Source organism: Nycticebus coucang, chromosome 4 (assembly GCF_027406575.1).
Source record: "Nycticebus coucang isolate mNycCou1 chromosome 4, mNycCou1.pri, whole genome shotgun sequence".
Lineage (NCBI taxonomy): Eukaryota > Metazoa > Chordata > Mammalia > Primates > Lorisidae > Nycticebus > Nycticebus coucang.
In genome coordinates, this window is record NC_069783.1 from 117,442,602 (window position 1) to 117,470,406 (window position 27,805).

At 45.9% G+C, this 27,805-nt stretch overlaps 2 protein-coding genes across 6 annotated transcripts in view; one reads left to right on the plus strand and one right to left on the minus strand.

Moving 5' to 3' along the window:
• IQCD (IQ motif containing D) overlaps window positions 1–10,249 on the minus strand; it is a 34,603-nt gene extending 24,354 nt beyond the window's left edge. Inside the window, exon 1 of the mRNA XM_053587231.1 lies at window positions 10,132–10,249. The gene's annotated coding sequence lies outside the window, so the exon portion shown is untranslated. The remainder of the gene's footprint in view (window positions 1–10,131) is intronic.
• A 318-nt stretch (window positions 10,250–10,567) lies between these two features.
• The window catches only part of TPCN1 (two pore segment channel 1), a 73,069-nt gene continuing 55,831 nt past the window's right edge, over window positions 10,568–27,805 (plus strand). The window contains exons 1-2 of one of the 5 annotated variants that reach the window (XM_053587232.1): window positions 10,568–10,743; window positions 14,647–14,883. In XM_053587232.1, coding sequence (XP_053443207.1) covers window positions 14,772–14,883 — 112 coding nt within the window. In that variant the 5' untranslated portion in view covers window positions 10,568–10,743; window positions 14,647–14,771. Of the gene's footprint in view, window positions 10,744–10,958; window positions 11,068–14,646; window positions 14,884–27,805 lie in introns of those variants that run through there. The other 4 variants (XM_053587234.1, XM_053587233.1, XM_053587237.1 and 1 more) reach the window with 4 other exon arrangements.

A 27,805-nucleotide genomic window follows, 5' to 3' on the forward strand; every position in this document is an offset into this window, starting at 1 on the left:
GGAATTTTTTAATAAAAAATTTAAATCTAGACTCAGCGCCCCATAGCACAGTGGTTATGGCACCTGCTACATATACCAAGGCTGGTGAGTTTGAACCCAGCCAAGGCCAGCTAAGCAACAATGACAACAGCAACAAAAAAATAGCCAGGCATTGTGGCAGGCACCTGTAGTCCCAGCTACTAGGGAGGCTGAAGCAAGAGAATCGCTTAAGGCCTAGAGTTTGAGGTTGCTGTGAGCTGTGATGCCACAGCACTATACCAAGGGCGACATAGTGAGACTCTATCTCAAAAAAAAATAAATAAATAAACAAAATATAATTTTTTTTTCTTTTTCATAGTTTACTGGGTTTTTTTCCCCCCTTATCACCACTTTTGAACAATGCTCTTTTGTCCTTTTTTTTATTTTTAGAAACAGGGTTTCAAGTTCAGGGTTGCGATTTTAGTTCACTGTATCCTCAATCTTCTGGGTTCAAGTGATCCTCCTACCTGGCCTCCTTAGTAGCCAGCAGTGTAAGCATGACCCACTGCACCCAGCAAACTTCTGTCCCTTTTGAGAACTTATGTCTTGTGAATTATGCTGGGGTGCCAAAAAAATGTATATACATTTTAAGAGATTTGCTTTTAAAAAAGAGATCTTGTTGGAAGCAAAATGGATCATTCCCCAAACGTGTACAAATTACAGGCAAAATGGATGTTCCTAGCATGTCTAGGCACACTTGACCAGTAACAGTCAAGTTACCTTCCATCCAACTTTAAAAAGTAATATATGGATAACATTGCTTAAAATGTGTATACATTGTTTTGGTGCCTTCTGGAGGTTTGGTTTGCAAATGATTTCCAGGTGGTATCAACAGATGTGATCTTGTCTGTGGTGAGGCTCAGTGGCCTTGGCTCCAGTGTTAGCCAGTGCTTTGGAGATAGATGACACAGAATAGTGACTGAGGCTGGGAGGAAATGTGCTCCCAGGGATAGATTTCTGCATTGCTGGTTATGGTGAACAACTCTGCACTGGCCACTTGGCACTGTCTGCAGTTACAGCCCTGGGCACGTTCACCTGACATCTTTTGGGCCTTCATTTCCTCATCTCTGAAGCACAAAAGAAAAACAAGAAACTATTGTACAGAGATTAAGTTTAATTTGGATTTAATCCCAGTGTCTCACCACTACCAGCCATGTGGCTTTGGGTAAGTCACTTAAACTCTCTAAGCTTTGGTTTCCTCTTCTGTAAAATGGGGACATTAATGGAATCCCACTTCTTTTTTTATTTTTTAATATATATATTTTTGAGACAGAGTCTCAAGCTGTCACCCTCCGTGGAGTGCCGTGGCATCATAGCTCACAGCAACCTCAAACTCTTGGGCTTAAGTGATTCTCCTGCCTCAACCTCCCAAGTAGCTGAGACTATAGGCGCCCGCCACAACGCCTGGTTATTTTTTGTTTGTAGTTGTCATTGTTGCTTAGCAGACGTGAGCCAGGTTCAAATCTGCCACCCTAGGTGTATGTGGCCTGTGCTCTGCCGACTGAGCTAAGGGCGCCATCTGGAACCCCACTTTAATCCTGGCTCAAAAGTGTTAAGCTTTTATAACTTTTATTAGTGTTTAAAAAATAAGTTAATATTAACACTTGAATACTTCTTAAAATAGATGCACTTTTCCTCAAAAAGTGTTGAAGGGTTTATAAAGAGCCAAAACGGAACCAGGTTTTATTTCTTTTTACTATTTTTATGTTTAATTTTGCATTATTCATGTTTTTCTGTTAGTGACAGAGGAGAGCTGAGTTCCCTTAAATCACTCATCACTGTCCAGTCTCTCTTTACAAATTAGTTCATCAGCTATTATGATTTTAAATTCCTTTTAAATTCCTTTTTCAGTTACAAGGTAGCTTTAGAAAGTTTTATTTCTGATTATACCAACTGTATAGATAGTATCACTCTGCTAGTTTTAGACAGAAGGAAGAATTTCTTGGTAGTAAATTTAGATTCTTCTAAAATCAACTTGAAAAATAACCTAACCACTATGCCCCTATTAGAATGGCCAAAATCCAGAACAACGAATACTCCAAAAGTTGGTGATGATGTGGAGCAAAAGGAATTCTCATTCATTGCTAGTGGGAACAAGAAATGCCATGGCCACTTTGAAAGATAATTTGGAAGTTTCTTACAAAACTAAATACCCTCTTACCTGAAATTCAGCAATCATGATCCTTGGTATTTACCCAAAGTAGTTGAATACTCCTGGTCCTAGCTAGGTGCCATGGTTCACACCTGTAACCCTAGCACTTTGGGAGGCCAAGGAGGGATTGCTGGAGGTCAGGAGTTTGAGATCAGCCTTAGCCAAAGTGAGCCCCTGTCTGTACAAAAAAATAGAAAAGTTAGCCAGGGCTCAGCGCCCATAGCTGAGTGGTTAGGGCGCCAGCCACATACACTGGGGCTGGTGTATTTGAACCCAACCCGGGCCAGCTAAAACAATAATGGCAACTGCAACAAAAAAATAGCCGGGCGTTCTGGCAGGCGCCTGTAGTCCCAGCTACTTGGGAGGCTGAAGCAAGAGAATCGCTTAAGCCCAAGAGTTTGAGGTTGCTGTGAGCTGTGACAGCACAGCACAGCACTCTACTGAGGGTGACAAAGTGAGACTCTGTCTCAGAACAACAAAAAAAAAGAAAGTCCTCATGGTAAAGGCATTTAATTGGATTCGATTGGCCTTAGGATATAACCTGTTGCTATAATTTAAAAGCTAGGGTCAAAGAGATACTTTCCTCTGATGCTCTGTATTTCAAACATTCTTGATTTTTAATCACTTTTACTTTCAGTTCCACTAACTAGGGCCTGAAGGAAAAAGAAGTGGGGGTGGGGGGTGCGAGGAGAGAGTAGCATTTGCCTTGTATGAAAATCTCTCTAACCTCTGCACTATTGACATTTGGGGCTGGATAACTCTCTGTTGTAGGGGTTGTCCTCAGCATCGTAGGGCGTTTAGAAGCATCCCTGGCCAGTAGCATAATTCAGTTGTGACCAGTTGGAGACAACATGTCTCCTGACATTGCCAAATGTCCTGAGGTGTGGGAGAGGGGTGAATGGGAATTGTCCCATGTTGAGAACCACTGTTCTATAAACAATCGCCTTGCTCATTTATGAAACTCCCAGCTTCCCTACCCCCAAATCCGGTGCTACAACCTGGTTCAAAGGAAGCATACCCAGCCCTGCCAGGGAAGCTGATGTCTATGCCATCTAAAGTCACTATCATAGCTGGGTGTTGTGGCAGGAGCCTGTAGTCCCAGCTACTTGGGAGGTGGAGGCAGGAGACTCGCTTGAGCCCAGGAGTTGGAGGTTGTTATGAGCTGTGATGCCACAGCACTGTACCGAGGCCAACAGCTTGAAGCTCTGTCTCAAAACAAAAACAAAAACAAAATAAAATAAAGTAACTATCAGGTACAGAATCAAGAAGAGATTCACCAGGTAGGTGTCCAGAGACCTGGGTGCTGACTCTGTCCTGCTTGGCCCTCCCTCTTGGAGTAACTCTGGGCAGGTCCTTTATCTCTCTCTAGGAACTGTGGAGATGACATCTGTCCTAGCCACATTAAAAGGGAGCTGGGTGGAGGTGAATAGATAGGAAAGCCTTTTGAAGAGTTCAAAGCCCACTTCAAAGGTGAATGATTATTAACATATGTAGAGACACAACCCAGGTAGTGCTCCAGCCTCCTTGCACTGAGGGGAATGCATGGGAAATTAGCAACTAAGCAAGCAGGGAAGAATTGCCCATTTAATTTAATTTTCACTGTGACTGAGTATAAACCCCAAGCTAAAGCCATGGCATTTACAAAAACCTTGCATACCTGGAATGTGTTCTCAGGGGAATAACCCACCCAGAGGCAGGGCAGAGCTCTCCTAGGGTGCTCTGGGCAGTCTGGCTAGGGGGTTGTATGCTATGACCCTGCAACCTCTGTTACTGCTGTTTTCAATCAAAAGGCTGTTTTTCTGCTTTCTGGGTGGCAGGTGAAGTCTGGGAAAGGGGACAGTGGATTTCATTCTTGCCTCCTACTACTTTCTTTTTCATTTCAGACAAGACATACTAGAACAGTGACCTCAGAACACACCCACTCTCACTCTTGACTTCACCACCATTTTCACTACTTAGCCTTTTGGCCTGGCTTGGTTCTTCAGGTTATGATTCTCACTTCCTCCTGGTTATAATACAGGTGGCTCAGGTAATAGGGAGGCCCTCTGATTTGATTAAGGAAATTGAGCCGGGCGGCGCCTGTAGCTCAGTGAGTAGGGATCCGGACCCATATACTGAGGGTAGCAGGTTTGAACCCGGCCTGGCCAAACTGCAAACAAACAAACATAGCCGGGCGTTGTGACGGGTGCCTGTAGTCCCAGCTACTCGGGAGGCTGAGGCAAGAGAATCACCTAAGCCCAAGAGCTGGAAGTTGCTGTGAGCTGTGACACTACGGCACTCTACTGAGGGCGACAAGATGAAACTCTGTCTCTCAAAAAAAAAAAAAAAAAAAGCCTGAGCTGTGACAGCTTCCTTCACTGCTCAAAAGAAGGAAGAGAAGGATCCCAGGGGAGCTATAAGCAGGGAATGAATGACATGGCCAGATTTGTAGTTTGGGATTAAGTGTGGTGGAAGAGGAGGCAGGTGCAAGATGGCTGTTACTGTCCCTGGTCCCTGGAAAAGAGAAGGGTGTTCCTCAATAGGAACAAGGCAGTGATCAAGAAGATGTGGATGGGCTCCAGAGAGTGCAAAGGAAAAATCAGTGGGAAGGGGTGGAGGTGGGTAATAAGGGAGAGGACAGAGCTCAGCATGAGGCCCAACTTTTCTGGCTTGGGCTGCTAGTTGGATTATTGTGGTATTTAGCTGGGAGGGCGAAGGCTGGGAAGAAGCAGGAGGTGAGGAGTGATAAAAACAGCCTATCTCAAGGCCCTCCTGCTGGCTGGCTGTTACATATGATGTTCCTTTTGCCAGAAAGCAACCCCCAGCAAGTCCCCAGATTAGCTATTTCTTATCTTTTAGGTCTCAGACTAGGAGAGTGAATTATCAACTGTACACCTACCCTCTACCCTTCCTGAGTAGTACTGATCATAGATGTAACTTTTTTTTATAGCTCTATTGAGATATAATTTCTATTACCATAAAATTCACCCATTGTAAGTGTACAACTCAGTAAGTATTTTTGTAAATGTATATAAAGTTATGTCACATAACCACAATCCAATTTTAGAACATTTCTGTCACTCCCCAAAATTCTCATGAGCTAATTTGCAAACAATTTCTGTTGCCACCCACATTTAAATCCTCTAGGTAGTTCGTATAAATAGAATCATACAGTGTGTAATCTTTTGCACCTGACTTTTTGCTTAGCCCAGTGGTTTTCAACCAGGGGAAACTTTGCCTCTTCTGTTACCCAGGCTGGAGTGCAGTGGCCTGGTTATAGCTCATTGTCATCTTGAACTCTTGGGCTCAAGAGAGCCTCCAAGTAGTTGAGACTTACAGGTGCATACCACCATGCTTGGCTAATTTTTTTATTTTTGGTTTTTGTAAAGATGAGGTCTCACTATGTTTTTTGGGGGGAGTATTCTTTATTTTATACCTATTTATCTCTATCTACCTATCTATCTATATGTATTTATTTATTTATTTTAGTTTTTGGCAGTTTTTGGCCGGGGCTGCATCCGGCATATGGGGCCGGTGCCCTACTCCATTGAGCCACAGGCATCACCCTATTATATATATTTTTAATTTCAGATTAATATGAGGGTACAAATGATTAGGTTAAATGGTTTGGCTTTCTAAGGTAAAGTTCAAGTTGTAGTTGAGTCCTTCATTCAGGGAGTGTGCTGTATACCCTTACATTGGGCCCATTAGGTAAGAGTTTTTTTTTTTTCTATTTTTTTTTTTTTTTTTTGGCCAGGGCTGGGTTTGAACCCGCCACCTCCAGCATATGGGACCGGCGCCCTACTCCTTGAGCCACAGGCGCCGCCCCCATTAGGTAAGAGTTTACGATTCTCCCTTCCTCCTCCCCTTTCCTTTCTCCCCACCTCCCCACTTGAATATGGTTGTGTTTTTCTCTTGTGTGGGCAAGGTCTCACCACATTGCCCAAGATGGTCTGTAACTCCTGACCTCAAGGGATCTTCTGCCTCAGTCTTTCAAAATGATAGGATTACAGGGGTGAGCTACCATGCCTGGCCCCTTTAAGTTGTCTTATATTATATTTTGGCATAAAGTTGTTCATAATATTCTTTCATAATTCTTTTAATTTCTGTAATTGTGATTTGAGTAATTTGTGTTTTCCCTCTTTTTTATTTTTTTGTTTGTTTTGTCAGTCTAGCTATATCTTCTTATTATTATTATTGAGACAGGTCTCACTATGTTGCCCTTGGTAGAGTGGTGTCACAGCTCACAGCAACCTCAAACTCTTGGGCTTAAGCGATTCTCTTGCCTCAGCCTCCCAAGTAGCTGAGACTACAGGCACCCACCACAATGCCCAGCTATCTTTTTTGTTGCAGTTGTCATTGTTGTTCAGCAGACCCTTTCTGGGTTTGAACCCGCCAGACTTGGTGTATGTGGCCGGCGCCCTACCAACTAAACTACAGGCCCCGCCCTTATTTTATTTTATTTTTTTTGAGACAGAGTCTCACTTTGTTGCCGTCTGTAGAGTGCTGGGGCATTATAACTCACAGGAACCTCAAATTCTTGGACTCAAGTGATTCTCTTGCCTCAGCCTCCCGAGTAGTTGAGACCACAGATGCTTGTCACGACACCTGGCTATTTTTTAGAGACAGGGTCTTGCTCTTGCTCAGGCTGGTCTCGAACTCATGAGTTCAAGTGATCCACCCACCTCTGCCTCCAGAGTTCTAGGATTATAGGCACAAGCCGCTCCCAGCTAGCTGTATCTTTTTGATGTATTGCCCTTCCTATCACTTATCAATATGAAATGTTCCTCTTTTCTTGTCTGAAAGTCAATTTAGTCGAATACTAATATACTCACTTGAGCTCTCTTATGTTAGTTTGCATGAATTCCAGTTTTGTTTTTTGAGACAGAGTCTCACTATGTTGCCCTTGGTAGAGTGCAGTGGCGTCATTGGTCACAGCAACCTCAAACTCTTGGGCTTAAGTGATTCTCTTGCCTTAGTCTCCCAAGTAGTTGGGACCACCAGCGCCTGGGCAACAAAAAATGCCCAGCTATTTTTTGTTGCAGTTGGCATTGGCCGAGGCCGGGTTCTAACCCACCAGTCTTGGTATACGTGGCTGGTGCAATAACCACTGGTGCTAGGGGCGCCGAGCCATAAATTCCAATTTTTAACTTTCAATCTATGTATGTCTTTGAATCTAAAGTGTGTCTGTTGTAGACAGCATATTGTTGGATCTCACTTTTTAATCCACTCTGACAATCTCTGCTTTTTTATTAGTGTTTTTCCATTTACATTTATTTACCTATAATTATTCATATAGTTGAATCTACATCTTCTATTTCGTTATTTTTGTCTGATATCTTTTTCTGTGTCCCTGAAACTTTACTACCTTTTATTATGTTCAATACATTGTTTTTGAGATAGATTCTTACTTATTCTGTCACCCAGCCTAGAGGTCTGTGGAGTCAGCCTAGGTCACAGCAACCTCAAACTCATGGGTTCAAGTGATCCTCCCGCTGTAGCCTCCCAAGTTGCTGGGACTACAGGTGCCCAACAGGACACTTGGCTAATTTTTCTATTTTTAGTAGAGACAGAGTCTTGCTCAGGCTAGTTTTCAACTCCTGAGCTCAAGTGATCCTTCCGTTTTGGCCTCCTGGAGTGCCAGGATTACAGGTGTGAGCCACCGTGGCTGGCTTCTTTGAACATATTTATAATAGCTGCTTTGAAATCTTCATTAAGTTTAATATCTAGGAAAACATATAGACTATTTCTATTCACTCCTTTATTTCAATATGTTTACATTTTCTTATTTCTTTGCACATCTCACAATTTTTTGTTTTTTTTTTGAGACAGAGTCTCACCATGTTGCCCTCAGTAAGTGCCATGGTGTCTCAGCTCACAGTAACCTCAAACTTTTGGGCTTAAGTGATTCTCTTGCCCCAGCCTCCCAAGTAGCTGGGACTATAGGCACCTGCCATAATGCCAGGCTATTTTTGTTGTTGTTGTCATTGTTGTCTAGCAGGCCCAGGCTGGGTTCAAACCGGCCACCCCTGGTGTATGTGGCCAGTGCTGTAACCACTGAGCTACAGGCGCCAAGCCCACAATTTTTTGCTGAAAACTAGAAATTTTATTTTTTTAATTATTTATTTATTTAATTTATTATTATTATTACTATTTTATGAGACAGAGTCTTACTTTGTCGCCTTTGGTAGAGTGCCATGGTATCACGGCTCACAGCAACCTCATACTCTTGGGCTCAAGCAATTCTCTTACGTCAGCCTCACAAGTAGCTGGGACTGCAGATGCCTGACAACTAGAAATTTTAGACAAAAACTGTAGCAACTCTGTGGTCTCACTTTTTCTTCTTAATGATTGTTGTCCTCCTTGTTGTTTTGTTTGCATGTTTGTTTAGTGACTTCCTGGACTAAATCTGTCGAGTTGGTCTCCCCCATAATGTACAGCTACTGATGTTTCAGCTCAGTATATATATATTTTTGAGACAGAGTCTCACTTTGTTGCCCTCAGTAGAGTGCTATCACATCATAGCTCACAACAACCTTGAACTACTGGGCTCAAGCAATCCTCTTGCCTCAGGCTCCCAAGTAGCTGGAACTACAGGTGCCCTCCACAACACCCAGCAATTTTTTTTTAGAAACGGCATCTTGCTCTTGCTCAGGCTGGTCTCAAACTCCTGAGCTGAAGCAATCCACTCACCTTCGCCTTCCAGAATACTAGGATTACAGTTGTAATCTGCCATCATTGCTGGGCCCTATTTGCAAATGTTTGTTCATTCATTTAGCCGTCAGAACAACTCTGTGAAGGGGGCTCTGTTATTGTCTAATCTTCACTTGATCTTGGCCAAAAGGCTGAGAAGTGATGTTGTCTAATCTTACAATGAGGAAGCTGAGGCACAAGGAGGGAAAGTGACTTGCCCTATGTCTTGCAGTAAGTGGCAGAGCCAGGACCCAAACCCAGATTGTCTAGATCTATCCAGGGACAATCAACTAATGCTGGGTCTTAACTGGCACCAAAGGGAAGGCATGGATCCCCATTTCACCCCAGCCCCCATAACCCTTTTTAGCTGTTTTAAGCAGGAAGAGTCAAGGCCAAATGTGTTTTAGAAAAAAAGAAAACGTTCCCATTATTTACTGAGCACTTATTATGTTGCTGGGCTCCATGGTGACCTCTTCATAGCTTTGCCTCATTTAATCCTCATGAGAAGAAATCCTTTATCTTAAGTATGTACAATGAAATCCCATCCTATGGATGGAGATGGGAGTTATATTCAAAAGTTAGTACAAAAGGCAAAAATTACTGAATTTAAGCACTCAAATGAGATGCCTTCTAGCACATGCTCACCCAGGAACTTACAGCCATTGGGTGAAATGGTAGGGGACTTATAAACTGCCCTTTCCACCCCAATACCTATTTTTGGCTTGAAATAAGTTAACTATGGGCCCATGCAATGTGGTTCATGCCTGTAATACTAGCACTTAGGGAGACTGAGGCAGGGTGATCACTTGAGCCCATCTCTAAAAGAATGAAAAGCAAGTTAGCTGGGCATGTTGATGCATGCCTGTAGTTTCTGCTACTCGGGAGGCTGAGACAGGACTGCTTGAATTCACGAGTTCAAGGATGCAGGAAGCTACGATTGTGCTATTTGATTGCAGCCTGGGTGACAGAGCGAGACTCTGTCTCCCCCCCTCCCTCAAAAAAAAAGTTGAAAATAAGGTAACTACGATGCGACTCTACTTGACTGGTACCATTCTCGTTTTAGGGATGAGGAAGTGAGGCCATGAAGTGAACGAAAAGGGGCAGAATGGAGGCAGGGACCCTGGGATCCTTGCAGGAGGAGGGTCCTGAGAGTGGCCGGGCCTCTGAGACAGGATCCTGAAGCTGGAACGGGATCGCAGTGAGGATACTGATTCCTCAGGAAGGAGACGGGCTAGATCCCGTTCCACATTTCCTCCCCATGCCCAATCCTTCTCCACCTGGGTACTCACCTGTCCTGAGGGCTCCAGGTTTCTCTACCCGCAGTTACCTCAGCTGTCCCTGGTTGCTAGGTTACCCGCCAATCTCAGAAGGTGGGACTTGGTGTCTGACTGACTTTCTTTGTCACCATTCAATTCCCTATCCAGTCAGTGAGCCCCACCTCCTGAGGTCTGACCAATCAGAAGCACAGTCTCTCTGACTTCCACCAATTGAAGACCCGAGACTCCCTTTGGGTTGGGCTGAACGAGTAAGGTGGGGAGGGTGGGAGGAGAAAGGGGCGGAGCTTTCCCTGTCTTGTTTAAGGAGGCGGGTGGGGTTATTTGCAACAGGAGCGGGCGAGAATTAGAGAAGGACGTGAGGGTTGGCCAACCAGAGCTTATCCTGGCAGCCCAGTTAGCCAACAGACCTCAAGGAAGTGGTAGTGGGGCGGAGCCAGCAGGGTTGCGTGGACGGTAGGCGGCGGATGGGAGACCTGGCGCAGCTGCTGTGGTGCCAGCGGCTGAAGTGGCGGCAGCTGTGGCGGCTACAACAGCTTCGGGCTCCGGGTGTTGGCGGCAACGCCAGCGGGCTAGGCTGCGCGGTGCGGACCCAGGCAAGCGGTCCAGGTTGCTGGGGCGGCGCGTGTAAGAATCTGGGGAGTGCTTGGGCTTGGCCGGAGGGAGAGGGCAGGGATCAGGGGTCAGAGAGCGCGGAGTAAGAGATGGTGTCTGGGCACGCTGATGTGGGAGGTGGGTTGGGCGAACCTAGAGAGGTCACTGGCAACTCACCACTGTGTTTCTCTTCTTCCAGCCTAGGCCAGGGCTTTGCACCCCCTCCCCTCGACCCCGGCTTCCTGGGGCGACCCCCAAGTGGGCTCCCCGACTGGGGCTGAGAGCACATGGATCAGGAGTGGTCCCTTCTGACTCTTCTTTCTTCCTTCTGTCAGCTTGTCTCCCCGGCGCCCTCAGGTGACCCTGCAGGAGATTCTTGCCCGAGTCAGGTTGCCCCAGCAGACAGCGGGTGGCACTGGCCCTTGTTCCCTGGGATCTTTCCCCAGAAGTGACCTTCTAGGTCTTGTATAGAGAGAGAAGCAAAGCCTGCGAAGAAGCAATAGGCTAAAACTCAAGAGTCTGAAGTTTCAGCCCTGCACCTGTGCTGTGTGACCTTGGGCAAATCCCTTCCCCTCTCTGGGCCTCATTTTTCTCTGTAAAATGATGGGTTTGAATTCAAATTGGCGAACTGGTTCTAGGAGTAGTTGTAGGGTAATAGTTAAGCAAGGAGAGTCTTTGAATTCAGACTGCATGGGTTGAAATCTGGGCTGTACCACTTCCCTGCTGTTTACTTATAAGAGGCAAGTTAACCACTCCAAGCCTCAGTTTCTTCACGTGTGAAGTGGAGTTATTAGCTAAGATAGCAACAGCACTATTGACATCTTGAACCACATAATTCTTTGTTGTGGGAGGTTTCTCCTGTGCATTGTAAGATTTTTAGTGGCATCCTGGACTCTACCCACTAACAGTCCCCTCACTTCCAAGTTGTGACAATCAAAAAATCAAGATCACCCCAGTTGAGAGTCACTGAGCAAAGACAATGTGTACAAGCAAGTAGTCATATATTAGAGAGGCTAAGGTGGGCGGATTTCTTGAACTCACAGGTTCGAGACCAGCCTGAGTCAGAGCGAGACCCCATCTCTAAAAAAATAGGCGGGCATTGTGGCAGGCGCCTATAGTCCCAGCTATGTGGGAGGCTGAGGCAAGACAATCCCTTGAGCCCAAGAGTTTGAGGTTGATGTGAGCTATGATGCTATGACACTTTACCCAAGGTGACAAAGTGAGACTCTGTCTCAAAATATATATATATATAAAACAGTTAAATTTTAAAAAACACTAGCCATTATGATAGTAATGATAAGAAACCTTGGTGAATTAATAGATTCTCCTTCCTTTAGAATAAATACAGGAAGTAATTATCAAAGCAGAATAATGGATACAAGGATTCATTTGTATCTTCTCTGTTTTTGAGTGTCTTTGAAAATTTCTATGGGAAAAAGTTAAACCCCCCAAATAATAAAAAACATAATTCTTAAGACTGTCTAACAGTACCATCTCATCTGGGGTTTCCTCTTCTGCCTTCCTACTACTGAGATTTAAAAGGACAATAAATGCCCAAATGAGAAGGAAACTTTAAAAAATCTTCTCATTGGAAGTTTGCTCGGCACAGAGCTACAAGCTTAGGAGCAAATAGAAGTTCTTACTTTTGCTACCTTGTTTAAAAGATGTACTGTCCTTTATAGATGCACAGGCATTCCCTGTTTATGCACTGCAATCTGCTTGGAGTTATTTTGATGATTTGTGAAAAAAGTAAAGTGCTCAGTTGCCATTCATGGACTCAGAGGCAAAGTTGATTGAGCTTAGAGGCCACAGCTTGAAGAAGGAACCTGCTGGTGTTTTTAAGTTCAAAGGTCTGTGGTCAGATCTGCTGAGTTTTTGTTTTTCTTTTGGTCCTTCTGAGCGGAAATGGGAATGTCTATAAATAGGAACTAGTTATGAGTGTTGGAAATTGGGAGTTTAGGATGAGCACTTTTACTGTGTTACTCTGGTCATTATTTTAAAAAATGCTCTTGTTCTTTTTCTTTTCCTCAAATGCCTAAATCTAGGAACACACATAAGAATGATACATATTGTTTGCTAGTAAAGTCCAGAATGATCTTAAGAGTATGTGTCTAACTATTCCTGAGAGGCTGCTTAGTAAAGCTGAAGTGAAAGATGTACATATACAGTATATATAAAAATACATAAATATATATGGCCAAGTATAGATCACCTGGTATACTAACTCTTACTGGTCATTGAAGCTAGGTGCTGCCTAAATACAGGGCTTGGACTTCAAGGAATTGTAGTGTAATGACTAGGAACACAGATTGAGAGTCTTACTGCATATTACCAATTCTGGCTTTCAGGCTGTGGGCTTTTGGACTAGTTATTTAACCTGTATGTGCTTTAAGTTCCCCCTCTGTAACAGGGGGATAATAATCCTACCCATCTCATATGGGTATTCAGTTTCATGGCCTGGCACCTGTAGCTCAGTGGTTAGGGTGCTGGCCACATGCACAGGGACTAGTGGGTTTGAACCTGGCCAGGGCTTGCTAAACAACAATGACAACAATAACAACAACAAAAAAATAGCTGGGTGTTGTGGTAGGCACCGGTAGTCCCATCTTCTGGGAGGCTGAGGCAAGAGAATTACTTAAGCCCAAGAGTTGAAGATTGCTACGAGCTGTGATGCCACAGCATTCTACTGAGGGCGACATAGTGAGACTGTGTCTCAAAAAGAAAAAAAATAAAAGTTTCAATCAACTTTTACTTACAAAGTCCTGGGATGTAGTAAGCACTCATTTAGTATTAACTACTATCATTTTAATGTATTTTTTTGTCTTGAAAATCACAAAGGTAAAGGGAGTGGAGATGAACAATTATCTCTAATTTTATTCTTAATCATAATTACCCTTAATTCAGTATTCTTACAGGGTTTCCCCCCTCTTATTATTATTTTTTTTTTTTGTAGAGACAGAGTCTCACTTTATGGCCCTTGGTAGAGTGCCGTGGCCTCACACAGCTCCTGGGCTTAAGCGATTCTCTTGCCTCAGCCTCCCGAGTAGCTGGGACTACAGGCGCCCGCCACAACGCCCGGCTATTTTTTGGTTGCAGTTTGGCCGGGGCCGGGTTTGAACCCGCCACCCTCGGCATATGGGGCCAGCGCCCTACAGACTGAGCCACAGGCGCCACCCAGCCCCCCTCTTATTTTAAGACTAGTATACTGTAATAACTATTCCTTTTTTTTTTTTTTTTTTTTTTAGAGACAGAGATTCACTTTGTCACCCTTGGTAGAGTGCTGTGGTGTCACAGCTCACAGCAACCTCCAGCTCTTGGGCTTAGGCGATTCTCTTGCCTTAGTCTCCCGAGTAACTGAGAGTACAGGTGCCCACCACAATGCCTAACTAAACTCTTCCTTTTTTTAAAGAAAAAAATTGAGATATAGGCTTGCTGCCTCTAGTTCAGCGGCTAGGGTGCCAGCCACAGACACCAGAGCTAGCAGGTTCGAATCCAGCCCAGGCCTGCCAAACAACAATGACAACTACAATCAAAAAATAGCCACATTGTGGTGGGTGCCTGTAGTTCCACCTCCTTAGGAGGCTGAGGCAAGAGAATTGCTCAAGCTCAAGAGTTGGAAGTTGCTGTGAGCTGTGATGCCAACCCTACTGAGGGATAGATAGACTGTCTCAAAAAAAAGATTGAGATATAATTTGGAGAGTATAATTCATTATAATAAATATATCCACAAGGTGTGTAACCATTACCATTATCTAATTCTAGAACATATTCATCAGTAATGGTTATGTTTTTTTTTTTTTGCACTTTTTGGCCGGGACTGGGTTTGAACCCACCACCTCCGGCATACGGGGCTGGCGCCCTACCCTTTTGAGCCACAGGCACCGCCCAATAATGGTTATGTTTAATAATTGTCTTTCTTTATTTCCCGAACCCTAGAAGATGTCTCTAATGGAAGGATTTCTGAGAAGCACTTCTGGCCCAGTGGTTTTGAAATGGAGCTCAAACCAGAGACTGTTTAAAGCCTTGGACATCACATCCTGAGGGCCGCAGAAGAGGAGAACATGGCTGTGAGTTTGGATGATGATGTGCCCCTCATCTTGACCTTGGACGAAAGTGGCAGTGCCCCACTGGCGCCCTCCAACAGCCTGGGCCAAGAGGAGCTGCCTAGCAAAAGTAAGACAGTGGGGTGGGCTGGCTGATGGGACTCAAACTTTTCTGTTTTAGAGGGCGAGAGATGCTATGGGCTTTATGGTGTGGTAGGAGAGATGTATATCTGTTGCATAACCCCATGTTTGAGCCTTAAGTTCTGACACAGAAACTACTTCTGGGAGACTATGGGGTTCCATCCTCTACCCCCAGCTTTGTCTACTTCCAGCCCTTGCTTCCTCATCCACTTTCCTGCTTTGCACCTGAGTTACCTTTGGCTTGTCTACAGATGCTTGGCAGGGACTTCGGGCAAACCCGCCCTTTGGCTATCTTCCCTGCCCTGTTCCTTGTTAAAAAAAGAAACAGATTTCAACACCAGCCTCTGTCTGTCCCTTCTCCAGACATAATTCTAAACAGTCTAAAACCATTGGCAGGAAAGCAGAGCCAACTGCTTCTCTCTTCTCCAACTCAGGCCCCAGGACTGGGTGGAAAGGGGTGAGCATTTGTCTTGATCTATTGATTTGAGGGTTTGGGGTTTTGCTTTGTCTTCCTCTGTACCAAAGCCTAGCACAAACTGAACCCAAGAGAGCTGGTGAGCTTTACATTTTTAAACATTTTAAATGTGCTTCTGGCAGAATGAGAAGCCTTAAAAACCTTTCTGGTCCTTGTCCCGAAGCCATTTGTTTCATTTGCTCAGCCCTTGGGTTTAGGAGAGGCTTAAAATAACCTATTTTTTTCCAAAGTCTGTAGGGACCAGTGCTTTAGGGTCTCCTTAACAAATGGATGTTCCACCAGTGCTCTGCAGCCGGGGCAGAGGTACTGTTCTCTCGTTCACAAACAAAGACACTCGGGTCCAGGGAGAGATGAGCCAGGCTCTTCCATCTCCTTTGTCCACAGAGAACAGAGTTGGATTGCAGGGAGTTCAGCAGCCTCCCCTGGGAAGTGATGAAGGGGAGCAGTGTTCCTGAGGATGAGTGTGGCAGGGTCCCTGGCTTCCTATAAATGGGGCTCTCTTTGCTATGGCATGTTCCTTCCCATCCAGGTGGCAGAACTGGGTTGCGCAGGATATTTAGAACATAAACCAGATTTTTCTCCTATGTACCACTCAGGGCCAAAAAAGCAGTGACTCTGATTTTAGGCCCTTATCTAACATGCCCTTGCAAGGTAGTTAGTATTATCCCTATTTTACAGAGGAGGAGATTTGGGTCAGAGAGGTTAGGTAGTTTGCCTGAGGTTACACAGCCAGTAACTGGTTGAGCAGAGATTTTGAACCCAGGAATGTCTGACTTCAGATTTCTTTCCCCTCCTTTTCTTTCTCCTTTCTTCCTCCTCCTACTCCACTTTCTTATTCTTCATAAGCCCTTAATCAATGTGAGCTCAGGCCCTTAGCATTTATATTATCTTGTCATGTAACCTCAAGATAGAGTTCCTATTATTATCTATATTTTACAGAGAAAGAGACAGCCTGAGAGGGGTTAAATAACTTGGTGCTTAGGGAGATGTAAGAGAACCTGGCCCCAGTCTTGGCTTCAGAGGAGGTTACTACCTAATGAGGGAGGGTAGTTGGCCTGCTAAGGGTGGCTCATGGATAGAAATAGCCAGGCTCAAGATTCTAAATGGGAAACTTGTCCGTTTTTGTAAGTGCCACTTTTAAGTGCCTCCCAAGCATCTGAGCTGAGAATAGGGGGCCAGCTCTCCTGTGGGATAAAAGTGGCAAGAGCAGCCTAGTACCATGTCAAGATCAGGCTTTGAACTAATGGTGGAGCTTGATGAATAGGAACTAGGCCAAAGAGACAATAAGACTCACTTTGGATAGGCCATCAATGCAGGTATTTTTATCTTGGCGAGTCAGTGGCTTGTTTTGGTTTATTTCTTAAGAAAGCAAGAAACATATAACTAACTGCCAGGGTCCAGGGACATTGTGTTTTCGTAACAGTGCATTATTGCCTCAGTTTCACCCTCTTCATGGGTCATTTGCTAAAATATCAAAGAACCAGTGAGTGTAATCCACAAAGCTTGGCTGGGAGAAATGGTGGGGCCTTTGAGGAAAGAAGAAAGTTTAGAAGAGTCCTGATCTGCCTTAGCAGACCCTTGATACTTCATGCTTTGATTGCTTTGACTGCTTTGATTTCTTTTCCTTTTTTTTTAAGAGACAGTTTCACTTTGTTGCCCTCAATAGAGTGCCATGGCATCGTAGCTCACCTCAAACTCTTGGGCTCAAGTGATCCTCTTGCCTCAGCCTCCCAAGCAGCTGGGACTACAGGCACCTGCCATAACGCCCAGCTATTTTTAGAGACAGGGTCTCACTTTGGCTCAGGCTGGCCTTGAACCTGTGAGCTCAGGCAATCCACCTGCCTCAGACTGTTAGGATTACAGGCGTGAGCCACGACACCCAGCTGCTTTGATTTCTTTGATTGCTTTGGTTTTGACATTGACCTTCTACCTGCTGTCTGAGCATCCATCTAAAACATGCATCCATCTTGGTATTTTCCTTGTCCTCAAATTCCTCAGGACCTTCCCATCGCTACATGGTTCCAGCCAAGTTCTTCAGCTGGTGTGTGAGGCCTGGTGTGTTCTTGTGCATTCTCGTTTGACTGGGTCTCTTCCTTGCCTCAGCCTACAACGTCACATTGCTTTTAGTTCAATGTGTTCCCAGTACGTTCTTTTTTTTTTTTTGGAGACAGAGTCTCACTATGTCCCCTTCGATAGAGTGCCATGGCGTCACATCTCACAGCAACCTCAAACTCCTGGGCTTAAGAGATTCTCTTGCCTCAGCCCCCTGAGTAGCTGGGACTATAGGCATCCACCACAATGCCTGGCTATTTTTTTGTTGCAGTTGTTGTTGTTTAGCTGGCCTGGGCTGGGCTTGAACCCACCACCTTTGGTGTATGTGGCCTGTGCCCTACTCCCTGAGCTACAGGCGCCAAGCCCCTAGTATGTTCTTAAACCACTCCATCTTCCTGGAAAGTCTGTCTAGAAGGGCTTCCTTAGCCTCTTGTTTGCTGTCGAGCTCCAGTTCTGTCTTGAAATTCCTGCTTATGACACCATCTCTTTGAAGACTTCACTGAACTTCCCCTTCTTGACAGAGCTGATTACTCACAGACCTTTTTAGCATTGGTGTCTTGATCAGACAGGTAGATTACTATGGTAATTACTTGTTTAGCCATCTGATTATCTCCTAGGCCTTGAGTTCCATTCATCTTTGTATCAGGTAGCTCAGTGCTACACATGTAGGTACTCAACAAATTGTAGTCAAAGTAAATCTAGTTGGGTTTCTGGGCCTTGCCACTCAGGGCAGGGGCTGTCTTGGGGGGCCTTCATTAGAGGTGGGCAGCATCCCTTTCTGCCTCTTCTCCTAAGCAGTGGTTCAGGTTCCATTTCTCCCAGCATAAATGATTATCCTTGAGGGCACCATCACTAACCAGTGGCTAGTGTAAGCCCTTGAGGTATTAAGGAGTTGGTGGAATGCTGACAGAGGCTGTCAGTAGAACTGGCAGTCACAAGGACATGAGCCATTAGGAACTAAGCAGATTTTCTAAGGGTGTGTGTGAGGCTTGGTCAAGCCTGGGCATTTGTTCTGACCCAGCAGTGACTGTAGCCTTGTAGCTCAGAACCTACATTCTCCTTGTTTGCTTGAATGGCCATAACAAAATACCATGGATTGGTGGCTTGAACGATAGAAACTTAATTTCTTATATTCTGGAGGCTGGAAGTCCAAATCAGTGTGTCAGCAGCTTTGGTTTCTTTTGTAGCCTCTTTCCCTGGCTTGCAAATAGCCATCTTCTTGCTGTGTCCTCACATAATTGTCCCTCAGTCTGTTCATCTTATAAGGACCCTAGCCCTGTTGTATTAGGCCCACTCATATGACCTCATTTTCCCCTGATTATTTTTTTTAAAGGCCCTTGTCTCTAAATATAGTCACATTCTTAGGTAACAGGGGTTAGGGCTTCAACATATGAATTTTGGGGGGACACCGTTTAGCCCATAACCCTCCTTACCCTTTCCTCTGAGGCAGATACCCAGGAATCTTATCCCTGCAGGAAATTGGAGGGTTTGGATTTTTCTCCTTATATAGGCAAGTATGGATTTTATCCAAGACTCAGGAATCTTTGGGCTATAAGAGTGGCTGCTAAAATGCTAATGAGTGACTCACAGGCAGAATGGTGTCAGGTTGATAAAGGAGGCAGGTATGAGCAGAGGTGTTGAAAGCCTGAGAATTAGGAATAACCTTGAAAACAGTCATTGGGGCTGGTGTTTGATGGGGCAGTTTAGAGGTAGCCTATGGCTGACATTGCACATCAGGCAGTGGTCTCGACCACCACATTCAGGGAATCAGAACATCTGGGCTGTGAACATTGTGGGCAGTACAAGGAATTTTCCAGGGTCGTTGTGGTCACACTCAGTTTTTGCCTTCCCATTGCATTTAAACTCTGCTGCTGCTTAAGATGGGTTTGCACCATTTGCCTTTTCTGAGTGAAGAAAGGATTAAGGATAAGGGCGGGGGCTCAGTCTCTGCCTTGGTGGTTGGTTGGTGATGATTTACAGGTGACAAGCCACACAGGGTAAGGCCTGAGGTAACAAAGCAGAGAGCCTCCCCTCTCCCCTGTCAGGAGCTACTAGGACCAGGTGCAGGTGTCAGCAGTGTGGAGAGCATGAGATGCTCTCTCCCAGAGTCTTCATGTAGCCAGAGCCAGGGGGCATCAGGCTCAGTCAAGGCAGGCCAGGGCTGTTGGCCTCAGGGTAGAAAGAACCAGCAGGAGCTGGGAGGAAGCAGTGCAGCTGATACCAAAAGATGATCCATCCTCAGTGGACTCTCCGTTGCAGAAATCTGTGCCAGGGCTTATTCTCTGACATGTCATCCCCAGCGTATTTGTCAAAGAGTGAAGGAGTCCTAAGAGATTTACACAGTTCTGTCACTTGTGATACCCTGGGTAGTAGAGTAGCTGAGCTGCATACAGAGCTTAGCTTCTCCAACCCCTGGTCTCTGCATCTGTAGAATGGGATCACAATGGCATCTGCCAGTAGGGTTGTTGTGGGATACTTAGTTAGATCATGTTGTGGTCACATGGTCAGTGCTCAGCCAGCCACAGATGTTACTATTACGTTGGAGGCTGGGCTGCTTCTTGACACAGTGGGTGTCCCCTGTTGAGCTGGGAAGCTGAGATAGCATGGCAGCTGGAGACCAAGCAGCAATTATATTTTCAAAGCTTCCCATGGAGCTTGGGCATTTGGCACTGCCGGAGTCATTTCCCTGGCTTTTTTAGGGCCTCGCCAAGGCAGAATGCTAGGTGTCACCAGACTGGCAGAGGCACCAATTAAAATGAGCAAGCATCCAGCACGCTGGGCTGGAACCTCGTAACTGAGCCTTGAGGCCATCCCTTCCCCAGCCTTCCACGTCTTCATGGGGGAATCCTGTCTGTTGTCCTGGGGCCCCCTGCCATGAGATGCCATCTCTGTTCTGCACGCAGGAAGCTGCCGCATCTGAATAGCAGTGGTGGCAGCTGGATGCAGGCTGGAGTGCCTGCTGCATTCTCCACTGGTTGCCTTAGGGAGGCCCGAGTTCACATTTGCTCTGAGAGTACTTCATGAGCCAGAACAGTCGCCTTCTCAGCCTCCCAGCCTCCCAGTTGGGGAGGGAACACAGGAGGGCTTGGATGGCTCACAGTGGAGCACCTCTGGGGTATCTGGTTGCATTGCTCTCCCGAGGTTGCCTCAGATTACGATGGCCCAGGAATGGAACCTGTGCTGTTCTGAGGAAGCACTAAGGGACTAAGCCCAGGAGGGACTTTGGTCCTGTCCTGAGACAGCCCCCATCCTGCCTTGTTGCTCAGGGGTCTTAGGGGACAGCTCTCCATTCTTATCTTTTTGCTGGAGTGAATTCTCATTTAGACGTTTCCTGACTCTAACTCTTCTTTCCTTCAGGTCAGCCTGAGTCAGGGTGTGTGCACTAATAACAGTGGCCCCTGGGCACTGAGCCCCTGCGTGTGCCAGGCAGCATCCGAAACGCCTTGTATGTGCTGTATCTCTCATGGGGTCCTCCTAGCAGGGCTCAGAGACCGGTGCTTCCAGTGTCATCTTACAGAAGAGGAAGATCCCAAAGCTGCTTTAGCAGCATTTGAACACATGTCTTCTGACTCCAGACTAGTCTCTGACCTCATGTGTCCCCCGCCATGAAGTCAAGCCCTGTGAACAAGGTAGATTTTAGGCTGAATATCTTCCCAAAAGGAAGTTGGTTTCCATCTTTATCTTTTTTCTTAATTAAATTTTTATTTCCTACAAGGCAATTGTTCTAAATTGGAGTTCTACACCTTGAGCTCCCTTTCTTTTTTTTTTTGGCAGTTTCTGACTGGGGCTGGGTTTGAACCCGCCATCTCCGGCATATGAGGCCGGCTCCCTACCCCTTTGAGCCATAGGCGCTGCCTGGAGCTCCCTTTCTTGTTGTGAAAATTGCAAAGCTGCTGGTGTTTCATTGTAAAAGTTGTGTTGGGTCATCTCAGAGAAGCTCAAAAATACAGGCAAGTGGAAACCAGACCTCAAAGATAGCCAGAATTTCACCATCCATGACAACTACAGCTTTCTTCTCAATGTACACCCTTTCCTGGGTCTTCCTCTACAGAGGCATTTGGCTGCATCTTCCCCCATGGTGGTTGAAAAAGAAAATTTGGGCTAAAAATGAGAATTCTTAGGAGTCAAGATTTGGGCCTGGAAAAGGAGGGACAAAAGAGGAACACCTTGGAGTGGTGCATGATGGAGGGGGGCTTGCTGAGGGGCAGCCCTCTCCCCACCCCCCCGCCCAAGATTATTGGTCCCAGTGGTAGGGGACCCTGCATCGAGACTTGCCTCAAGGAAACCCCCGGACTGGGCTGGGTGACCCATTGAAGCCATGGTGTTTGCATTGCCTTTTGTACCTGGAGCCCCTTTGCCTGGTTTGCTTTTTGTTGGAGGTACTACCCTGTTGTAAAAAGCATAGTTTATCCCCTACCCAAACCACTCCTGAGGCTCTGGTTTAGTTTCAAAGGAAGGGACCTGAGAGCTTGGCTATCTGGGGCATGCTGGGGACAGTGTGTGCTCTCTGAAAGGGCAGCTGCTACGGAGGTCTGGCCAGTCGTCATCACGGAGGCTCACAGGCTGATTGTTAGCACATTTTCCAATATTTCAAAAGAAGTCAGAACCTACACTTTTCATAAAAGTCTTCTAACTTTTAAATACTGGCAACAAATCTGTGCATTTTCAACATAGGCAGCCGAATAAAATCTGGTCAGTGTGCTGCTACATTATGGCCTCTGACATAGGACATTCAGCCTTTGTTTTTGGTTCAGAACAAACTGCTTCAAATTGAGGAAAATAGTACAAAACCGACCGACAAACTCTCTGTGGCCTGGGAAGTTGTCTTCTCCCAACAGCATTTGGTGGGAATCAGAACTGGTCAGGCCACTTCCTCTTGGCCTCTGAGTGCTTTGCCTAAGGAAAGTCCCGATTTCATTTGGCTTTGGAATCCAAGTTAGGGCTGGAAGATGGAGTGCAGAGCAGGCCAGCACATCTGTAGGAACCTCTGCGTCTTTGTTTTCTGTTTACTCTTTCCTTCCTCTGTGTTATAGTTCACATGATTCTTTCTCTCTGGGGTACCTATTTTTCATTCTTCCTTCTTATCTGTATCCTGTACAACTTCAAGATCTTTTTTTTTTTTTTTTTGTAGAGACAGAGTTTCACTTTATTGCCCTCGGTAGAGTGCCGTGGCCTCACACAGCTCACAGCAACCTCCAACTCCTGGGCTTAGGCAATTCTCTTGCCTCAGCCTCCCGAGTAGCTGGGACTACAGGCGCCCGCCACAACGCCCAGCTATTTTTTTGTTGCAGTTTGGCCGGGGCTGGGCTTGAACCCACCACCCTCGGTATATGGGGCCAGCACCCTGCTCACTGAGCCACAGCCGCCGCCCAAGATCTTTTTTTAAGTGATTTGATCCAAGCCAGCCATGACCTTGGGTTTTCTTTTTAGCTTTGACTTTGAAATGTGTAATGAAGATTCAGGTGAACATTACAAGTTAAAAAATAAATGCAATGGTTTAGTAGCTAGTCTTTTTCTTTTTTTAATTTTGTTTTTAAAATTATTTTTATATATTGTATATATTTTTTTTGTGTGCAGTTTTTTTTGGCCGGGGCTGGGTGTATATATTGTATTTTTTTTAGACACAAGGCATTGCTCTGTCACCAAGGCTGGAGTGCAGTGAGTGGCACTATCATAGCTCACTGCAACTTGAATTCCTGAGCTCACGCGATCCTCCTACCTCCACCTCCCAAGTAGCTGGAATTATAGGCATGTGTACCATCATGCACATTTTAAAAATTTTTTATAGAGATGGGGGTCTCGCTCTGTTGCCCAGGCTTCTTTTGAACTCCTTTTTTTTTTTTTTTTTTTGTGGTTTTTGGCTGGGGCTAGGTTTGAAACCGCCACCTCTGGCATATGGGACCGGCGCCCTACTCCTTGAGCCACAGGCGCCGCCCTGAACTCCTATTCTTAAGTGGTCCTCTTGCCTTCACCTCCCAGGTTGCTGGGATTATAGGCATGAGCCACTGTGCCTGAACTTACTTTTTTTTTTGGCTTTTGGCCGGGGCTATGTTTGAACCCGCCACCTCCAGCATATGGGACCAGCGCCCTACTCCTTGAGCCACAGGCGCCGCCCACTTTCTTCTTTTTTTTGAGACAGGGTCTCACTCTGTTGCCCCAGGATAGAGTGCCATGGTGTCACATCTCACAACACCAAACTCCTGGGCTCAAGTAATCCTCTTGCCTTAGCTTCCTGAGTAGCTAGCACTTCAGGTGCCTGCCAATGCCCAGCTAGTTTTTCTATTTTTAGTAGAGACAGTGTCTCACTCTTGGTCAGTCTGGTTTCAAACTCCTAAGCTTAGGTGATCCACCTAACTTGGCCTCTCAGAGTGCTTCGGATTGCAGGTGTGAGCCACTACACCTGGTCCTTTTCTTCTTTTTTTTTTTTTTGTCCCTTGAGACAGAGTCTCAAGCTGTTGCCCTGGGTAGAGTGCTGTGGCATCACAGCTCACAGCAACCTCAAACTCCTGGGATTAAGTGATTCTCTTGTCTCAACCTCCCAAGTAGCTGGGACTACAGGTGCCCGCCACAATACCCAGCTATTTTTTTGGTTGTTTGGCGGCCAGGCTAGCCGCATGAGCTACAGGCACCGAGCCCCTGTTCTTTTTTAAAGTTATCACCAAGTTTTTCCAATGGCTGGTACATATTTCTTTAGGACTTAGCAACTGCTCTGGAAGTTACAAGAAATGTATCAACTGTAGTAACTGTAGCTTGTGAGGGACTTAGGGTCTGGCTGGCAGTGAGACAAATGAATATATAACATGCTGCCTATGTGGTGTATGTTATAACTGTAGAAGGATTTAGAGGTGGGGGAGAGTCAGAATGGGTAGGGGAGGTGGGAACAGCTTCCCAAGCAGATGGAAAGCTGGAGCAGAAGAAGAGGGAGTCAGTCTGCTTGGTTTAAGGATGGGGTAATGTCAGGAAAGGCTTTAGAGAGGAGATAAAGCTTGAGTGTGCTGAGTCTTTAAGGAAAGGTAAATAGGAAGTAAAAGACTGTCCCAGAAGGAAGGAGCAGGGAAGCAAGGGGATAGAAGTGTTGGACTGGTGGGCGGGTGTGCGTATTGCTTGGGTTAGAGGGGGGTGGGGGAGAGTTTGGGTCCAAATCTTGAAGGTTCTCTTGCCTCCAGCCCCAAAGCCATGCTGAGGAGTTGGGCCTTCATCCTGGGTGATGGAGGAGCCCCAAAGGGCTTTAAACAAAGGAGTCACCGTCACACTTCAGGGAAGTGTCTGAAAATTCAGGCCAGCCGAGTTTCAGTTTAGCTCTGCCATCTGCTGGGATCTTAGGCAGGTGACATAACCTCTGTAAGCTTCTTCCTTGGTAAAATGACACTTGAAAAGGTACTGTTCTGTGGCTTAAACAGGATAGATAGCACACCTCAAATAACTAGCCTGGTGCCTGACTGAGAGAGCAGGCTGAGCGCTTACAGTCAGGGTCAAGGCAGGTAGATCCATCTTAGAGAGGGTCTAGAATGCCACGGGCAGGAGTTTGGACTTGGTTGAGTAGGGCATGGAAGCTGCTAAATGTGCTCAGACCAGAAAGTAACAGGTGACAGTGTATCTTCCTATGACCACAGCTACTGTGATAATGGTAGGTTAGAAACCCTGTAGTCAGCCCTGAAAAGGGGTTACTTTTCTCCCTGGAGTTTGGGAGGTGGATGGAAAGGAAACTCCCAGGCTATTCTACAGTGACAGAGGCCAGATTCAGCATTTTTCTGTTTGTGTCTGACTCACTGACCAGTCTCTGAACTTCCCCAGGGCTGGGTCTGGATTAGCCCTTTTTCACCATTGCTGCCTGGAAGCTCCATACGGTTCCTGCCTCTTAGAAGGCACTCAGGAAACATCTGAGCAGGGCCCAACTGTTGATTACTTTCACTGGCTCATCTGGCCTGGGGTGTGGTCCAGGAGGGTTCCTTCTCTGTTAGAAATGTCCCATACCCTGTAGTGTGGGGTGAAGGAGGAAGCTATTAGTGAAAGAGAAACTGGATGGGAGGAAGATGTTCCAACTGTGCCCAGCCCTGCCCCACATCTCTCACTTTGTCCTTTCTGATCCTACTATGCTAAGCTCTTGGGATCAAAAGGAACCTCGGAGTTCCAGGGCCACTTCTCCTGATTTAAAAAGCATCACTTCAGGTTGGCACCTGTGGCTCAGTGAGTAGGGTGCCAGCCCCATATATCAAGGGTGGCTGGTTTGAACCTGGCCCCAGCCAAACTGCAACAAAAAATAGCCAGGTGTTGTGGTGGGCACCTGTAGTCCCAGCTACCCGGGAGGCTGAGGCAAGAGAATCTCCTAAGCCTACGAGTTGGAGGTTGCTGTGAGCTGTGACGCGACGGCCCTCTACGAGGGCGACAAAGTGAAACTCTGTCTCAAAAAAAAAAAAAAAAAGCATCACTTCTAACTGTTTCTGGCAGATAAGTTCCTGCTTTGTTCCAGTGCAGCTATGTAGCGCCCCCTAAACAATCCTCTCTGATCTTGGCTTGATCAGGAAGTTCTCAATCTGAACAGCCAGGCAGCCTACCTCTAACTTTATCTGTCTTCCTTCACAATACAGCCTTTCTGGTCAGTGGAAAACCTATCCTCATAACCCCCTTCCTGTATTGAGGAATTTGCATCTTGGAATACAACTTGGGTATTTGGATTACAAATTACAAAAAAAACCCTGATTTCTGTCCATGTATTTTATATTTTAGCTATAGAAGCAAGCGGAGAGAATAATATCGCTGTAGCATCAATTCCTTTTTATTTATTTTTATTTTATTTATTTATTTTTTTCTTTGAGATGGGGTCTCAAGCTGTCGCGGCAACCTCCAACTCTTGGGCTAAAGCGGTTCTCTTGCCTCAGCCTCCCAAATAGCTGGGACTACAGGCACCCACCACAATGCCTGGCCATTTTCTGTTGCAGTTGTCATTGTTGCTTTAGCTGCCCCAGGCTGGATTCAAACCGGCTCCTCAGTGTATGTGGCTGGCACCCTACTCACTGAGGTATGGGCACGGCCTATTTTTATTTTTTTGTAAAGGCATGGCTTAGGGGTTTTGTTTTTTCATGGAAGGCTCAATTGTATTCAGGAACCTCCTGAGTGAACCTTTCTCTTATTTCATGCATTTGGAACACCTGCAGGTATCTCCCTGAGTGCTCTGTGGGTGCTCTTTGTCAGGCCACCCCTGCTCCTTGGCCTGGCAGTGAATCCAATAGCTGCAACTCAGAGTGTCCTTTATGCTACACACAGGAATTTTGTTGCCCTCCTGTTAGAGGCAGCATGCTCTGACTACGATTGTGAAGAATGAGGCCGGGTGTGGTGGCTCACGCCTGTAATCCCAGCACTCTGGGAGGCCGAGGCAGGTGGATTGCCTGGGCTCAGGAGTTCGAAACCAGCCTGAGCAAGAGCGAGGCCCCATCTCTAAAAATAGCCAGGCATTGTGGCGGGCACCTATAGTCCTAGCTATTTGGGAGACTGAGGCAAGAGAATTGCGTAAGCCCAAGAGTTGGAGGTTGCTGTGAGCTAGGCTGACACCAGGCCACTCTAGCTTGGGCAACAGAGTGAGACAATGTCTCAGAAAAAGAAAAAAAAAAAAGTAAAATCAAGAGTGTGTGTAGTTGTGTTTATAGTTGGTTCGTTATTGTGATAGCCCTTGTGAAGTCAGTGGTATTCACCCCCTGTTTTATACAAGTTGAGGTGTAAGGCAGGCGATGGAGCAGTGGGATTTATTTATTCAAATGTTGCTGGGCTGGCATGTGCCAGGCGGCCACCAGTGAGGCCCAGGAGGAGTTTGTAGCATCTTTTTGCTCTTTGACCCCAGAGTCCTGCTACCTCTGTTCTCAGGCCTTACCTAGAAGGAGCATTTCTCTATCCAGGTTCTAGTAGCCTTGAAAGTTCCATTAACATCAGAGTGGATGTGAGGAAACCATAAACTTAAACCACCTCGCTTGGTGAGGGTTAGGCCAGGTTTTTTAATGGAATGAAAACGAAGCTCTCAAAGACCATGTGCTCTGACTCACCTTCCCTGCCTGGCTGTGGCCCCAGCACTTGACATTGCCAGGCCATGAGGAATTTTGCCTCAATTATACTCCTTCCTAGCTGATCTTCATTCTTTTATTCCAGCCTACAAATCAGGACCCATAATAAAAAGACTTAAAACCTCAGCTGCTCATACAGTCTCATTGATTTAACAACCACATCATCTCACTTTATTTTCTCATCTAAACTACTTTCCCTGCCAAACTACCCCCCGGGCTGCCGTCTCTCCTGCTTCTGATGTTTTTCTGCTTCAGCTTTCTTGAGCTGAAGACCTCTGGAGCCTTCTGCACCCTGTGGGGATGGTGGCTTGTATGTCCACAGCCACTCCTTC